At 47.0% G+C, this 13,135-nt stretch overlaps 1 protein-coding gene across 1 annotated transcript; it reads right to left on the bottom strand.

The window, feature by feature from the left end:
* Window positions 1-321: 321 nt before the first annotated feature.
* LOC136504377 (probable polygalacturonase) lies at window positions 322-4,634 on the bottom strand. The gene is made up of 6 exons (XM_066499290.1): window positions 4,384-4,634; window positions 3,699-4,031; window positions 2,675-2,795; window positions 2,408-2,582; window positions 2,222-2,292; window positions 322-1,935 (listed from the first exon to the last, which is right to left on the bottom strand). Exons 1-6 carry the CDS (start codon window positions 4,393-4,395, stop codon window positions 1,259-1,261), a joined length of 1,389 nt encoding a protein of 462 aa, XP_066355387.1. The 5' UTR covers window positions 4,396-4,634; the 3' UTR covers window positions 322-1,258.
* Window positions 4,635-13,135: the final 8,501 nt, after the last annotated feature.

Below are 13,135 nucleotides of genomic sequence, written 5' to 3'. Positions count from 1 at the left end.
GCATTCAACAAGGCCTGCTGCAGTCTCTGCAGCTGACCCATCTGAGCATCCTTTTGGATGGATGTTGCCTTGCGCTGTACGGAGTACAACGACATGTTGCATCACATGACATGATCAGCCCTGTTCAGTTTTTTTACCAGAGGCTGAGGCTGAGCTGAGCATCCAATGATGTCCTCTTTCCGAGTTCTCGCGCAACATTCCGTTTCCTGCTCACCTCTCAGGAAAAACAGTGCAGCTTCCGTACCAGCAGCAGCAGCAGCAGCTAAGAGCCAGCCCGTGTTCTAAGGAAGACAAGGCTCACTGAGAGGTACAGAGCCTTTCATGGCATTTTGGGATCATGCAGCAGCAGCAGCTGCAGAGCCTTCAGTGTTTCAAGAAAAACAGCAGGCTTTCACATGCTGCCCGGCTGATGAATGAAGAATGAAGCCACATAAATACAAGAAACGCCACCAGCATCACCGGCTAATCATCCTTGCCAGCTCTTCACAGCGGCTAACCACCTGTCTGCCTTCCATTTGGCCACTGCAAGTGAGAGCAAAGCAGATGCGACTGCCGGCTGGGAGCTCGCACAAATGGCGACCCCCAAGACAGCGCCAGCTCAGCGGCCCGCCGCACTGCATGGCGACAAAGCGAAGCCAATGAAGCCTCCCCCAGTAGGCCATGGCCATGCACGGTCATGGACAGACATCGGTCCAACAAACTCCATGGACGTCAATTTAGTATTTGGCAGCAACGGGAGGGAGGGCCTGGCCAGGCCTACTCATCAGGCGCCAGCCAGCCAGCCTGGGGATCCCAGGAGAACATGTGAGCTGTTGCTGTATTGGTTGTTTGATTGGATGGATGCCCACAAGGATGACAGGATTTACATACAGAGCCACTGGAACATGATTCATGAATACATGATTGTGTTTATTTCCATTCATCACCAAATCGACAATCGTATGAAGCCACTCTCTGGACTCAACTCAACCCTCCTAACCACAAAATTTTTTCTTACAGATTGAATGAACAAATCTTAACTGTACAAGCAGATTAACAGCTCCCGCCAGGCTTGGCCTCCCCTGAGAAGGCGATGCAGAATGTATGCTGACTGAGCCTCAAAGCTGACGGCTGGCTGGAGGAATGGTGAATGATTCTTTTCTTGACGCGCCTAGCTTTAAAGAATTTTGGAGACGGGAGGAAAAGGCTTGAAAGATTCTCGGAATTGTACAAGGAGCGGGGAATAGGAAGAAGGATGAACACTCTGTACTCTATGCATTTACGCTGCTGCGATGGCGGCGTGGAAGCTCGGGAGGGTGGAGCAGATGGAAGAATTCGAGGATGGGGTTTGCAGGTCCAAGCAAGGCTCGGGGAAGACAAGCTCGGAGTATCCAGAGATGTTGGAGCAAGACCAGGAGGAGGTGGAACTGGCCGAATCGGCCAGCGAGAAATTGATGTTGGAGAGGCAGATATCGGTGAATGGGTCACCAGCGATTCCTGACAAAACGCCAGCGACTAAGATTTCCGTCCCAGTCATGTTCTTCAGGGTGATGTGGCTGATCACTGGGAGCGCGGCCGGATCAAAATGGTCATCTGGGTGGCTTGACCAATCACCGGTGAACGCGACGGCGACTTTAACGTCTTCCATTTGGACGTCCGAGATCACGGTATCTCTAATATAGCCTCCGCGGCCCAGCGCAGTCTTGAAGAAGATGCCTTTGGACGAACCGTGGATAAGGAGGTGGTCCGCGTGAACATCCGAGATCCCGCCAGACATCTCACTCCCAAATGCAAGAGCAGCACCCAATGAGGACTCCAGATCCAATCTGCTAATGTGAATGTCTGAGGTTGGCCTTCCGAATGCAATGCCATACTTGTCCCACCCACTTTTTAATGAGATTGCATCGTGGCTAACCCTGATACTGCTGTCCTCGATGCACATATTTGAGCATGAATCTACAGAAGAAACAAAAGAGAAATGAATCAATTTTTGGCCACAGTGGCTCTGCAGCAAATCGCCACAGGTAATGCAAAAAATGTTAAACATAGAGCATAAAGGAATTTGCTGTCTCCATCAAATACACAGTCACAACTGAAACTGGCCAGTAAAACGTGTCTTAGGTAAAGAGATACTTTAAGTAGATGAAACTCAGGATACATATCCAAACAAAAGCTATAGATGATACGGTCACATGGATTTTGACTAAGGTAAGGAATCAATGATGATCAAATGCTGCATTACCTGGAACGATTCCATGATTAAGTGGAGCATCCAATGAAGTCTGAATTGTGATACTATGGACCACTACATTGCTGGTGGAAAAACAACAGAAACATGTCCGTTAAGTAATTTTTGACAATCTGTGTCTCAAAAATTAAGCAGAACAGAGCAGAGAAAATTCTATAGTTGCAAACAATGTTAGCATACCTGCAATACACTGGATGTATACTCCAAGCAGGGGAATTTAAAAATGTTATGTTCGAAATGACGATTTGCTCAGAATCTACAAACTCCACGACATGAGGGCGGCTATAGTTTAACTTATTCGAACGAAACCAGTTCCACCATGTAGAACCCTGGCCATCAATTATTCCATTGTTTCCTGAAACAAGTGTATTTTAAGTATGCAAAACAAATAACTACCAGATAAAAAACTGATGTCTCAAAACAAGTGTATTTTAAGATTGCATTTACCAGTAATAACAACATCAACTAGATTCTGCCCGTTTATTAAACTTCGATGCCTCGAACCTGGAAGGTCCATTCCTCGTCCATATGATGGCAAAGGTTCAACAACAGGCCACTGTGAAACCTCCTGAAGTAAAAACACAAGTGCATACAGTTAGTTCAAATATTTAACTTATGATAAGTAAGGCATCTTTTTTCACAGCTATAAGGAAAAAAAATGAAATGCATACAAAGATGCTCTTTCCGAACAAATCAAACTTCACGAGGATGCAACAGAACAAAAACTAAACAAGTCTCACCATGCAGAAAACTATATATTACAGACAAACAATCTCAATCAGCCCAGTACAACTACAACCAATTGAGGCATGACCAGAGAAAGCAGCTTGACTTCAAATCAATGCAAATGTTATTTGTCTTTCCTTAGCTACTGCCCTCACATCAATAGCTACGTGTCACCATCCAACACTCCTGTTGATTAGCAAAGTCGCATATCACTACACTAGCAAAGATCCGAAAGAATATGGAATGTTGTAGTACTTCACGAAAACATGGAAGACCAAAACATGTATCTCACTCCCAAGCAAAATATTTTCCAGGTAAAATCATAGATTCATGGAAATAGAAGCCTCACCAATGACACTTACCAGGAAGGCTGGAAAAATTTCACTCCAGAGGACATCTTCCACCAACCATATCCAAACAAACAAATGATGACATGAGCTGGCCACTAGAACTACTTGCGTCGCTAGCAACTCTCAATGCAAATGCAATCGAAAACGATAGGTAAACCAGAAATCATGCAGCAATACCCCGTCTATTTCAGCCTATGTGCATGTAGATGGACTAGGAGAATTGATGGAACACCTACTGAAGATGCAAAAACAGAAATAGTAGGTGTGGTACACAAATCTACGGAACGGAATTAGAGTCCACTCCATCCAATCCATCCAACCAATGACACAGTAAAATGCTCATGCTGATGAAGAGAGAAAAGACATCTGCAAGAATGAGGTGGACAGTGGACAACCTGGGTGCCGACGATGACGGCGCCACTCTCCAGGAAGAGTGTGAGGTGGCTGGTGAGGTTGAAGCTTCCTGTGAGCCACCGGCCCTTGGGAACGTACAGCTGCGCGCCGCCCTTATCGGCGAAGGAGCGCAGGTAGAAGACGGCGTTCTGGAAGGGCACCGTGTTGAGGGTGACGCCGTCACCAACGGCCCCGAACTCGGTGATCGTCACGCTGTGGGGCCGCGGCGGCGCGGCCGGGCCGCGCCGCGCGCACTGCGGCTCCGCCTCCGCACGACGGGCGAGGCCGAGTACCGCGACCGCGACCGCCACCGCCACCGCCAATGCCAGAGACACCTACAGCCAGCACAGCAGCACAGCGAAGCAGCCGGTCAGTGCTCAGTACCACCACTGTTCCCGTGAACCCAGCACGGAAGCTCCACAATCAATACTCGCAACAAGAATAGCGCGTTTAATCGCAAGATCTCAAGGGAAGGCGTGCACAAGAAGATCCCGATTTGGGGTGACGAAGCAAGGCGAATCGAGACCCGGCGGGCATCCCCCCAGCTGGAATACAGCACCGAGCAACAACAATCCCAGAGAACCCATTTCGCAGGAGGCGACGGCGAGCAAGAAAAGAGGCTCCTTTGCGGAGGAAACCCACGGCACACGGAGGATTCAACAAGACACAGTGATCAGACATACTTACTTGCCTCGCCATGAATTTCCCCCCTTTCCGGCGGAAGAGGGGTAGAGCGGAGCGGCGAATCAGAGCGGGCGGAGCCGGAGAAGACAAAGCGCCGACACGCGGTGGAGGGAGACGAGGAATTCGCCTGGGATTGGAGAGTAGAGCGGAGCTGGCGCAGCAGAGAAGGAGGGGGGAGGGGAGGGAGGTAGAACGAGTAGAGAGAGGGAGGCTGACGAAGCTTAAGAGCAGGGGAGGTCTTTGCTGTGCAGGTTTGCAGCTTGGCTCTTGAAAGGTCCTGCCCTATGCTATAATAATAATAACGTTTGTGTACTACCATATTACTTTTTTTTTTGCTTGCCACAATTAAGCTGTGGAACCATAATATCTTTGTCGATCTTTGTCGATGATGCTATAATTCTACTCATAGGACAATCTTTTTTGACATTTCAAAAGCGTCGAACACGAAAAATATACTCAGCCTAGCGAGTTCGTGAGAAGATCAATGGTTGTCAAATAGAGGAGACTTTGGAGTTTGGAGGGAGTAGGGGCAGCCGGTGGAGAGGGACGTAGATATCATTAATCACGGACGTATCGAGGATGGTTAGTGATATCAACAATGGAGGAGAACAAAAATGAGGTGACTAATAAGAAATAATGACAATCAAATAGAGTTGTTGGCTTGTGGGAGTGGGCAAGGATGGGGGAACACGTAATCGGTGACACGCAAAAGAAAAGATGTGCTAAAGCGAACGGAGGTTGAAAAAAAGAGGATGTCAATTGGATTCTGATCAAATGGCTAATGTAGGTACTGAAAATAAATGGATAAAGATGTTTTCTATAATATGGTTAGACTTGGCTAAGTTTTATTTTCAATATAATTGTCACAAAACATCCTATAATATATTTAGCGAGATAGTTACGTCCACATCACACCTTTTCTTTGAGATTATAATTTCTACAAGCACGAGTTTTAACACATGCCCCCAACCCAAACACATCCAAGGCCATGTTTAGTTGGGCACCGATTTGGCGCCGACAGATTTCTTGACACTGTAGCGCACACTGTAGCATTTCGTTTGTATTTGATAATAATTGTCCAATTGTTGACTAATTAGGCTCAAAACGTTCGTCTCGCAAAGTACAACCAAACTGTGCAATTAGTTTTTGATTTCATCAACATTTAGTACTCCATGCATGTACCGTAAGTTTGATGTGATGGGGAATCTTCTTTTTACATAGTGTCAAAGTTGGAAGTTGGGGGTGAACTAAACATGGCCCAAAGATGGCAATATATGATCTCCAATGACATTAAAAGGACCAACTAAGTGGGTGAAAAGAGAACACAATAGGAAATGGGGTGATGAGAACTAAACAACTCAGCAGACTTTACAACACATGTGTGTATCTTGGCATGTGAAACAATGCACACATCAGTTTAGTCATGGCTTACCAAATGATTACACGCCAGATCATTCTTCCTCAAGGTGGCCTTCATCATTGGGGCTGAGTTGGAGCATGCATGTGAGACACAACTGGATCCTTTGGGTATGGACATTGGAAGGTTGTGCTGAGTTGTATACATGACTATTGTATACATATCATGAACCCTTTATCTATTCCACATGGAAGATTGTACAGCATGTGGAGCAGTCTTTGAAATAATACCATGTGCTGTGTCTTACCTATAAAGCTGAGTGCAGGATTAGCTAGCTAGCCAATCATTGTTTGCTAGCAGCTACGTCACGGCAAGGCTGGTGACGAGCGGCCGGTTGACCAGCCACGTCTCAAAGTCTCTCACACGGGCCGGGCCAAATGTTGTTTTGGTCGTGTTGGTGTTGCATTGACAGTAACCAGTTGCACTTGCACGCGATCTGAACCGTCCTTTTATTTACAAACTAAGTGACCAAAATAGTTTGCTGCTGAGGATGTATTTTACTGTAACTAGAAGTTTACAAAATAAAGCACCACCTTAGCTTACAAGTGTTCTAGTTTTGGCCTCATTTCAAAAAGGGTAAAGTTCACTTTAGTACCTCCAACTATCACAGAAGTATGGATTTCAACCTCCAACTTCAAAACCGGATAACATTGGCCCTCCAACTCTCGAAAAAGTTCACTTTAGGACCCTGGACGGTTTCCCTGGCGGGTTTGCATGGCACTGTAGCAATGCTGACCTCAGCACTCCTTTTTAATTTGCAAAATTGATATCTTTTTATTCGGAGCTTCAAATATAGCAAATAATATATCAATTTTGATCGTCTCGACGAGCTCTTTGCAATGGTGTACTCCGTTTTGTTGTTTGAGATAATTTTATTTCATGAAAAAAATAAATATTTCTACAAAACAAGTTAGAATAACAGAACTTGTGGAATTTGTTAGATAAATAATATTTTTATTATTATGTAACACGAAATGTTGTCTTTTTAGGTTCATTTGACCATAGAATATATAAGTTTGACCATTTTTGAAATGCAATAATTCAAAACTTGTTTTGTAGAAATATTTCTGCTTCGTGTCCGCCCGGTCCGCAAATATTTCTGCAATAATTCAAAATATTTCTGCAATAATTCAACAAGGGCGCCGTGTCCGTCCGGTTCTGGCTGCACGACACGAGCTTCTGCTTCGTGTGCTGCCACCTCGCGTCGGGCGGGCGACGAGGCGCACCGCAACGCCGACGCCACGGAGATCCTCGCCCCGACGACCTTCCCGCGGGGGCACGCGCTCAACTTACCGATGCCGCACAAGATTCTAGACCACGAGTAAGCCACTCACTATTGCTGCTACCTGCTCCCTCAATTCAATCTAGCTATCCACTGCCACTTCATGCGGTCATACTCATGCCATGCCAGCCAGGAAACAGATACGTACAGGTCAGCCGAATGGTCGTCCAGTTCCTGCGTGCTGCAATAGTAGCCGTAGGAAAGGAAAAAGGACAGGTGTACACGAATCGTATACTGTATCGGATTTGGGTACAAGATAAATATAATACTACTACTACCACTAGCTACTTAATTTCACCACAAAAACAGAAAAAAAAACTACACTAGGAGCAGTAAACATATCGTTTGATCATGTCATATGTTGACAGTTAGTTAACCGCAGCTAGGGAAGGTTAATTCAAAAATATCTAAGCGATCATGGCAGGTCTGATTGACCGTCCAACTCCCTGTTTTATATACTGACTACGTTGGTGTTGTACATATACAAATATACAAAGTATATAAAATACTTGCATACGTCAGCTTAATTGCATAACTTGTTTTGTAGAAATATTTATTTTTTCATGAAATAAAATTATCTCAAACAACAAAACGGAGTACACCATTGCAAAGAGCTCGTCGAGATGATCAAAATTGATATATTATTTGCTATATTTGGAGCTCCGAATAAAAAGATATCAATTTTGCAAATTAAAAAGGAGGGTTGACGGCATCGCTGACGTCAGCACTGCTACAGTGCCATGCAAAACCGCCTGGGAAACCGGCCAGGGTCCTAAAGTGAACTTTTTCGAGAGTTGGAGGGTCAATGTTATCCGATTTTAAAGTTGGAGGTTGAAATCCATACTTCTACGATAGTTGGAGGTCCTAAAGTGAACTTTACCCTTTCAAAAATAGCACCTCTACATTAACCCTTTTATACAAAATAAGAACAGAAATATAAGGCAGTATATGTATGCGAGCCTGCTTCACATGAAGAGCTAGGCTGAGGAAGACATTGAACGAGGCGTGTCACTTTCCATAGACAGGCCTCTCATGTCTCCTCTTACATAATGCCATTAGCAACCGTCTCGGTTTTCACTATTTGGTTACTAATATTTTTTGCAAAAACTGAACCGATTCAACTAGTGCACTGGGAAAGTTCGGCCTATTATTTTAGACCCACAACATCAACTCTTAATTTATTTGAGACTGATTTGCTTCACCTTTTTCAACTCCGCTCCCAAATTCTCTGCTAGCCAAACAGAGACAGCTCCATAAGTTTTGCTCTAGAAAAAAAGGTAGAGTTAAGAAGCAAATTTAGAGCGTTTGGTTACTTAGCTCCCACCATCCCTCCCTGCGCTCAGTCGTATACGCTCCAAGAGAAGCCTGTTTGGATCCCTGTTTCCACAGTTCCTACCCCTGCTCTGCCTGCAATATACGGTGGTCAGCCCAAACCGAACTCATACAAGATGTATCCGCTCATGCAGGTAACCAAACAACTTTCGAACTTTTTCTCATAGGTCATACAAGGTGTATCCGCTCATGCAGGTAACCAAACAACTTTCGGACTTTTTGCAACCGCTCATGCAACATGACCAAACATCCTCCTTCTCTAAAGTATGGTTCCACTCAGCATGCATCCCCTCATCCGGATTAAGCCTGGGCAAAATACCCGATACCCATTACCCGTACCCGAATTACCCGAACCCGGACCCGAATTACCCGAACCCGAGGTACCCGATCCCAAATTCGGATAGCGATTTTGATTACCCGAAATTAGTTTGGGTAATTCGGGTAATATCCCCCGGTACCCAAACTACCCGAACTACCCAAAGATTTGTTTTGTCTTTGTATTCATCATGTGTTGTTAGCTGAACCATTTAACTTATCACTTTATTAGAATATAATTCTCTCTATTTGAATGAGTGACTGTAATATATTATTCTCTACAAATTGCTATTGAAATTCTATACAAATTGCTGCTAAAATTATGTATAGATCGCTACTGAAATTTAGTGTAGTTTGTTGTTTTCTGTAAATTTGGGTATATCGGGTAATACCCGAACCCGAACCCGAATTATCGGGTACCCGAATTTGCGGGTAGTGTTTTTTTAGGGTAATATCGGGTAGCAATTTTTATTACCCGAATTTTGAATTACCCGAATTACCCGACCCGAAAAAATCGGGTAACCCGAACGCCCAGGCTTAATCCGGATATACGATGCAAGCCCCATTTGACAAACAACACACCCTTAGGTGTTATGTGGAGCACCTAAAGACATACTCCAGAAACTCTAGAATTCTTATAGAGTTAGTGGAACAAAACTGGTTTTAGTAGAGTGGCATGCCCTAAGTTAGACCAGGGCTACAAGTTGTGCCTAAAACCCGATCTAAGACGAAACCAGCCCAACACGGAAGATATGAGTGGCCTGGCCCGGAACCTTCACCCTGCGGCCTGGCTTTTATTTCGCAGTCCAGTTTCCTTTTCCTGCTGTGCGACCGAGCACCCAATCCCCAAGCTACTTCTTTGTCAAAAAAAAAAAAAAACCCTCCAAGCTATTTGTATTTTTTTTTTGCGAATTTTTTTTTTTTTGTGTGTGTGCAGTTATGTATCGTGCTCGTGCATGCAGCGACCGGACTCTTGTGTTGCACTATATATACGTATGCTTATCGTGCATCAACCGGAATGTTCCCTCGGTTCGGCAGAGATCCAACAAGAACAACTAACCTAACCTAGTATTTCTTCGATCCATCCATTGGCGGATCCCAGGGGGGCTGCAGCCCCCCGTGAGCCTTAATTCCTCCTTAAATTACTGTAGCATCAAGCATAAATCATCATTATCAATCAACATGTCTATTACTTAGCCCTCTCATCCTGGATCCGCCACTGGATCCATCCATACATGCCCGGTGCTAAGAAGCCTCGCGCCGACGACGATGGCAACAACGGCCGACGACACGAGCCTGCCATTGCCCCCGGACGGCAGCGCAACTGCGCGGCGGCCTCCTCGCACGCCGCCGCCGCCGGCATGCCCCCGATGCTAAGAAACCTCGCGCCGACGGTGGCAACAACGACCGGCAACACGACCATGTCATCGCCGTGCTCGAGGTGAGAAACGTCCAGAAGCGCCGCAGCGACGACGATGGCACCGCCCGCGGACGCCACGCGCTCCACCGCATCGGTGAAATCTCAGGCGGAGGAGCAGCGGCGCAGGGCCGTGACGATGACTACGACTACGCGCCGCAGACCAGAGCCAAGAAGCCCCACAGTGGCAACGGCGAGTTGTCGGGCAGCTTGGCCGCGGCGCAGGTCCTCGGCGCCGACGCCGCCGGCGTCCACCACGCGTACAGCGGCGACAACAAGAAGCCACCACACCGGCGCGCCGCCAGCGGTGGTAAAAGCTCCAGCGCGGGGGCGGGGCCGAAGCAGCAGCTGGAGCGGGACGACGAGGTCCGGCGGTTCCGGCAGGAGTGAAGACCTACTACTCGAAGCTGGTGGCCACGAGCGATCGTGTCACGGAGCTGCTGCGTCCTACTCGTACCCCGCATGGCGACGGCGGCGGCGGCAACCGTTCGCTGGAGGAGCTGTTCCCTCTCCCCGAGTGCCGGGAGTTCCTCCACAACTACTACGGCGACCGTTGGGGCGAGATGAGGGCGGCGCTGGAGCGCGGCGAGAGCCGCGTCCCGGCGCTCGAGGCGGTAGAGCGCAGACTGACGACGAAGGAAGAGGAGGCCGTCTCCGAGGAATCGCGGAAGCGGTGCCGGCACGACCCCGCCCGTGTTGCCCAGAGGCTCCACGAGCTCGCCATGGACTACACGCTGGACTAGGAGTGCCGGCGGCAGAACGGTGGCAGTGCATGAACGGCACGCGTCGCGTGTTATGGCTGGCAAAAATTTATAGAGCTAACTACAGCTGTTTTGATCGTGTCATACATAGAAGTGCTACTATTTTGACACTTTACTATTACAAAAACTACAACTTCATCAACAAAACTATGAGAAAGTTGCAATTTTGTGGTAGCAAGCAGTGCTGAAAATAGTTTTAGTTTGGGGCTATTGCGTTCTTGCCCCTAGTTTGAACCCCAATTGTGATTTTACCCCCATTTTTAGCCACTTTGTGTTTTTACCTCTGCTTTTCCAAAACGAAGGCTCCGTTTACCCCTACTCCGTGAACATCAGGTAACGGTGTTAAAAAAGTTAACAGATGACAAGTTTGCCATTCCGAATATTGCGTTTTTGCCCCTATTTCAACCCACAATTGTGATTTTACCCCCACTTTCTTCCACTTTGTATGTTTACCCTTACTTTTCCAAAACGAAGACTCCGTTTACCCCAATTCTTAACTCAGTTATCTACATCCGGATCAAAGCAACTAAAAATTAACAAAAGGCCTATAAAAAGACAAACTTACCCCTTATCTCTCGGTCGTCTCTCTCAGGGTCGTCCCTCTCAACGCTAGCAGGTAGCGAGTGGCTGGGTGCGGCGGCGGTGGCGGCAAAAGGGCAGCGTCGGGCCATCGAGCGAGCACGGCGAGCGGGCGCGTGCGGCCAGGCGGAGGAAGCGGCGCGGGCGCCCGGCTTAGCCTGACGTGGGCGCGCAGCCAGGCACGCGGCTCTGCTTGGCGCGGGCACGCGCAGCTAGGCACGCGACTTTGCTTGGCGCGGGCGCGCTTCTCGTGGAAGCAACTGACCATGCTGCTTGGTCGCACCCATGGTCGGCTGCTTTCACGAGACGTGCGCCCATGACGTCGGCCAAGCCGCGCGCGCCCGCGCCAAGCAGAGCCGCGTGCCTGGCTGCGCGCGCCCGCGCCAAGTAGAGCCGCGTGCCTAGCTGCGCGCCCATGTCAGGCTAAGCCGCGCGCGCCCACGCCGCTTCCTCCGCCTGGCCCCACGCGCCCGCTCGCCGCGCCTGCCCGACGTTCCGACGCTGCCCTTCCGCCGCCGCACCCAGCCACCCGCTGCCTGCTAGCGTTGAGAGGGACGACCCTGAGAGAGACGGCCGAGAGATAAGGGGTAAGTTTGTCTTTTCACAGGCCTTTTGTTAATTTTTAGTTGCTTTGATCCGGATGTAGATAACTTTGTTAAGAATTAGGGTAAACAGAGCCTTCGTTTTGGAAAAGTAAGGGTAAACACACAAAGTGGAAGAAAGTGGGGGTAAAATCACAATTGTGGTTTGAAAAACGCAATATTCGGAAGGGCAAAGTTGTCATCTGTTAACTTTTTTAACACCGTTACCTGCTGTTCATGGAGTAGGGGTAAACGGAGCCTTCGTTTTAGAAAAGCAGGGGTAAAAACACAAAGTGGAAGAAAATTGGGGGTAAAAGCACAATTGAAATTCAAACTAGGGGCAAGAACGCAATAGCCCCTTTTAGTTTTGTGAGACGTCTTGTTAAAATAGTTGTAGCTCAAAATAGTTGTAGCTCAGTGGGGATTACGTCAGCTGTATAGTGAGAAATTTAGTAAAATATATTCATTTTATCTGTTCGGATGATGATTTCTGCGATCAGCTGATACTGACTTATTGTGAGAGAGAAACACTGTACCATGGCTGATAAGCCGAGCTGATAAGTTCAAACGAACCGGGCTTTTTTCCCCGTTTGCTCTATATTTTCCAGGTGGCAGCACCACAGCCTGGAACTGGAAGTAGGATTTTGCTTTTCCAAACTGTAAGGGCAGTAATAATATATGCTGTTATTTTAGGAGAAGAGAAACACTGTCCAAGAGCCGAAAATATAACTGATCCTAGCAAAAAAAGAAAATAAAAGGGGCTACCACATTTGTTCATCCATATCTTGAAGTAACACATCTGAGATAAAATCAAACAAGGCCTTAGGGTCCGGTTGGATCTCATTCTCATAGTGAGAATCTAGATTTTTGATAGTGAGTGTAGAATATGTATCTCATTTTGATAGTGATGATTATTATATTTATATAGTTAAAATCTTCAAATAGTAGGTTTGAGATAGGTAGCTGGATTTCATCCAAAAAAAGATAGGTAGCTGGATTCTCAAATCATCTAAATGACTGGGCCTTGCTTACTCTCATTTCTGCACCTTATTCTCATTTTTCTTAGGTGAT

This window comes from Miscanthus floridulus, chromosome 14, assembly GCF_019320115.1.
Source record: "Miscanthus floridulus cultivar M001 chromosome 14, ASM1932011v1, whole genome shotgun sequence".
NCBI lineage: Eukaryota > Viridiplantae > Streptophyta > Magnoliopsida > Poales > Poaceae > Miscanthus > Miscanthus floridulus.
Note: the sequence above shows the minus strand (reverse complement) of the source record. Positions and strands in the feature narration are given on the sequence as shown.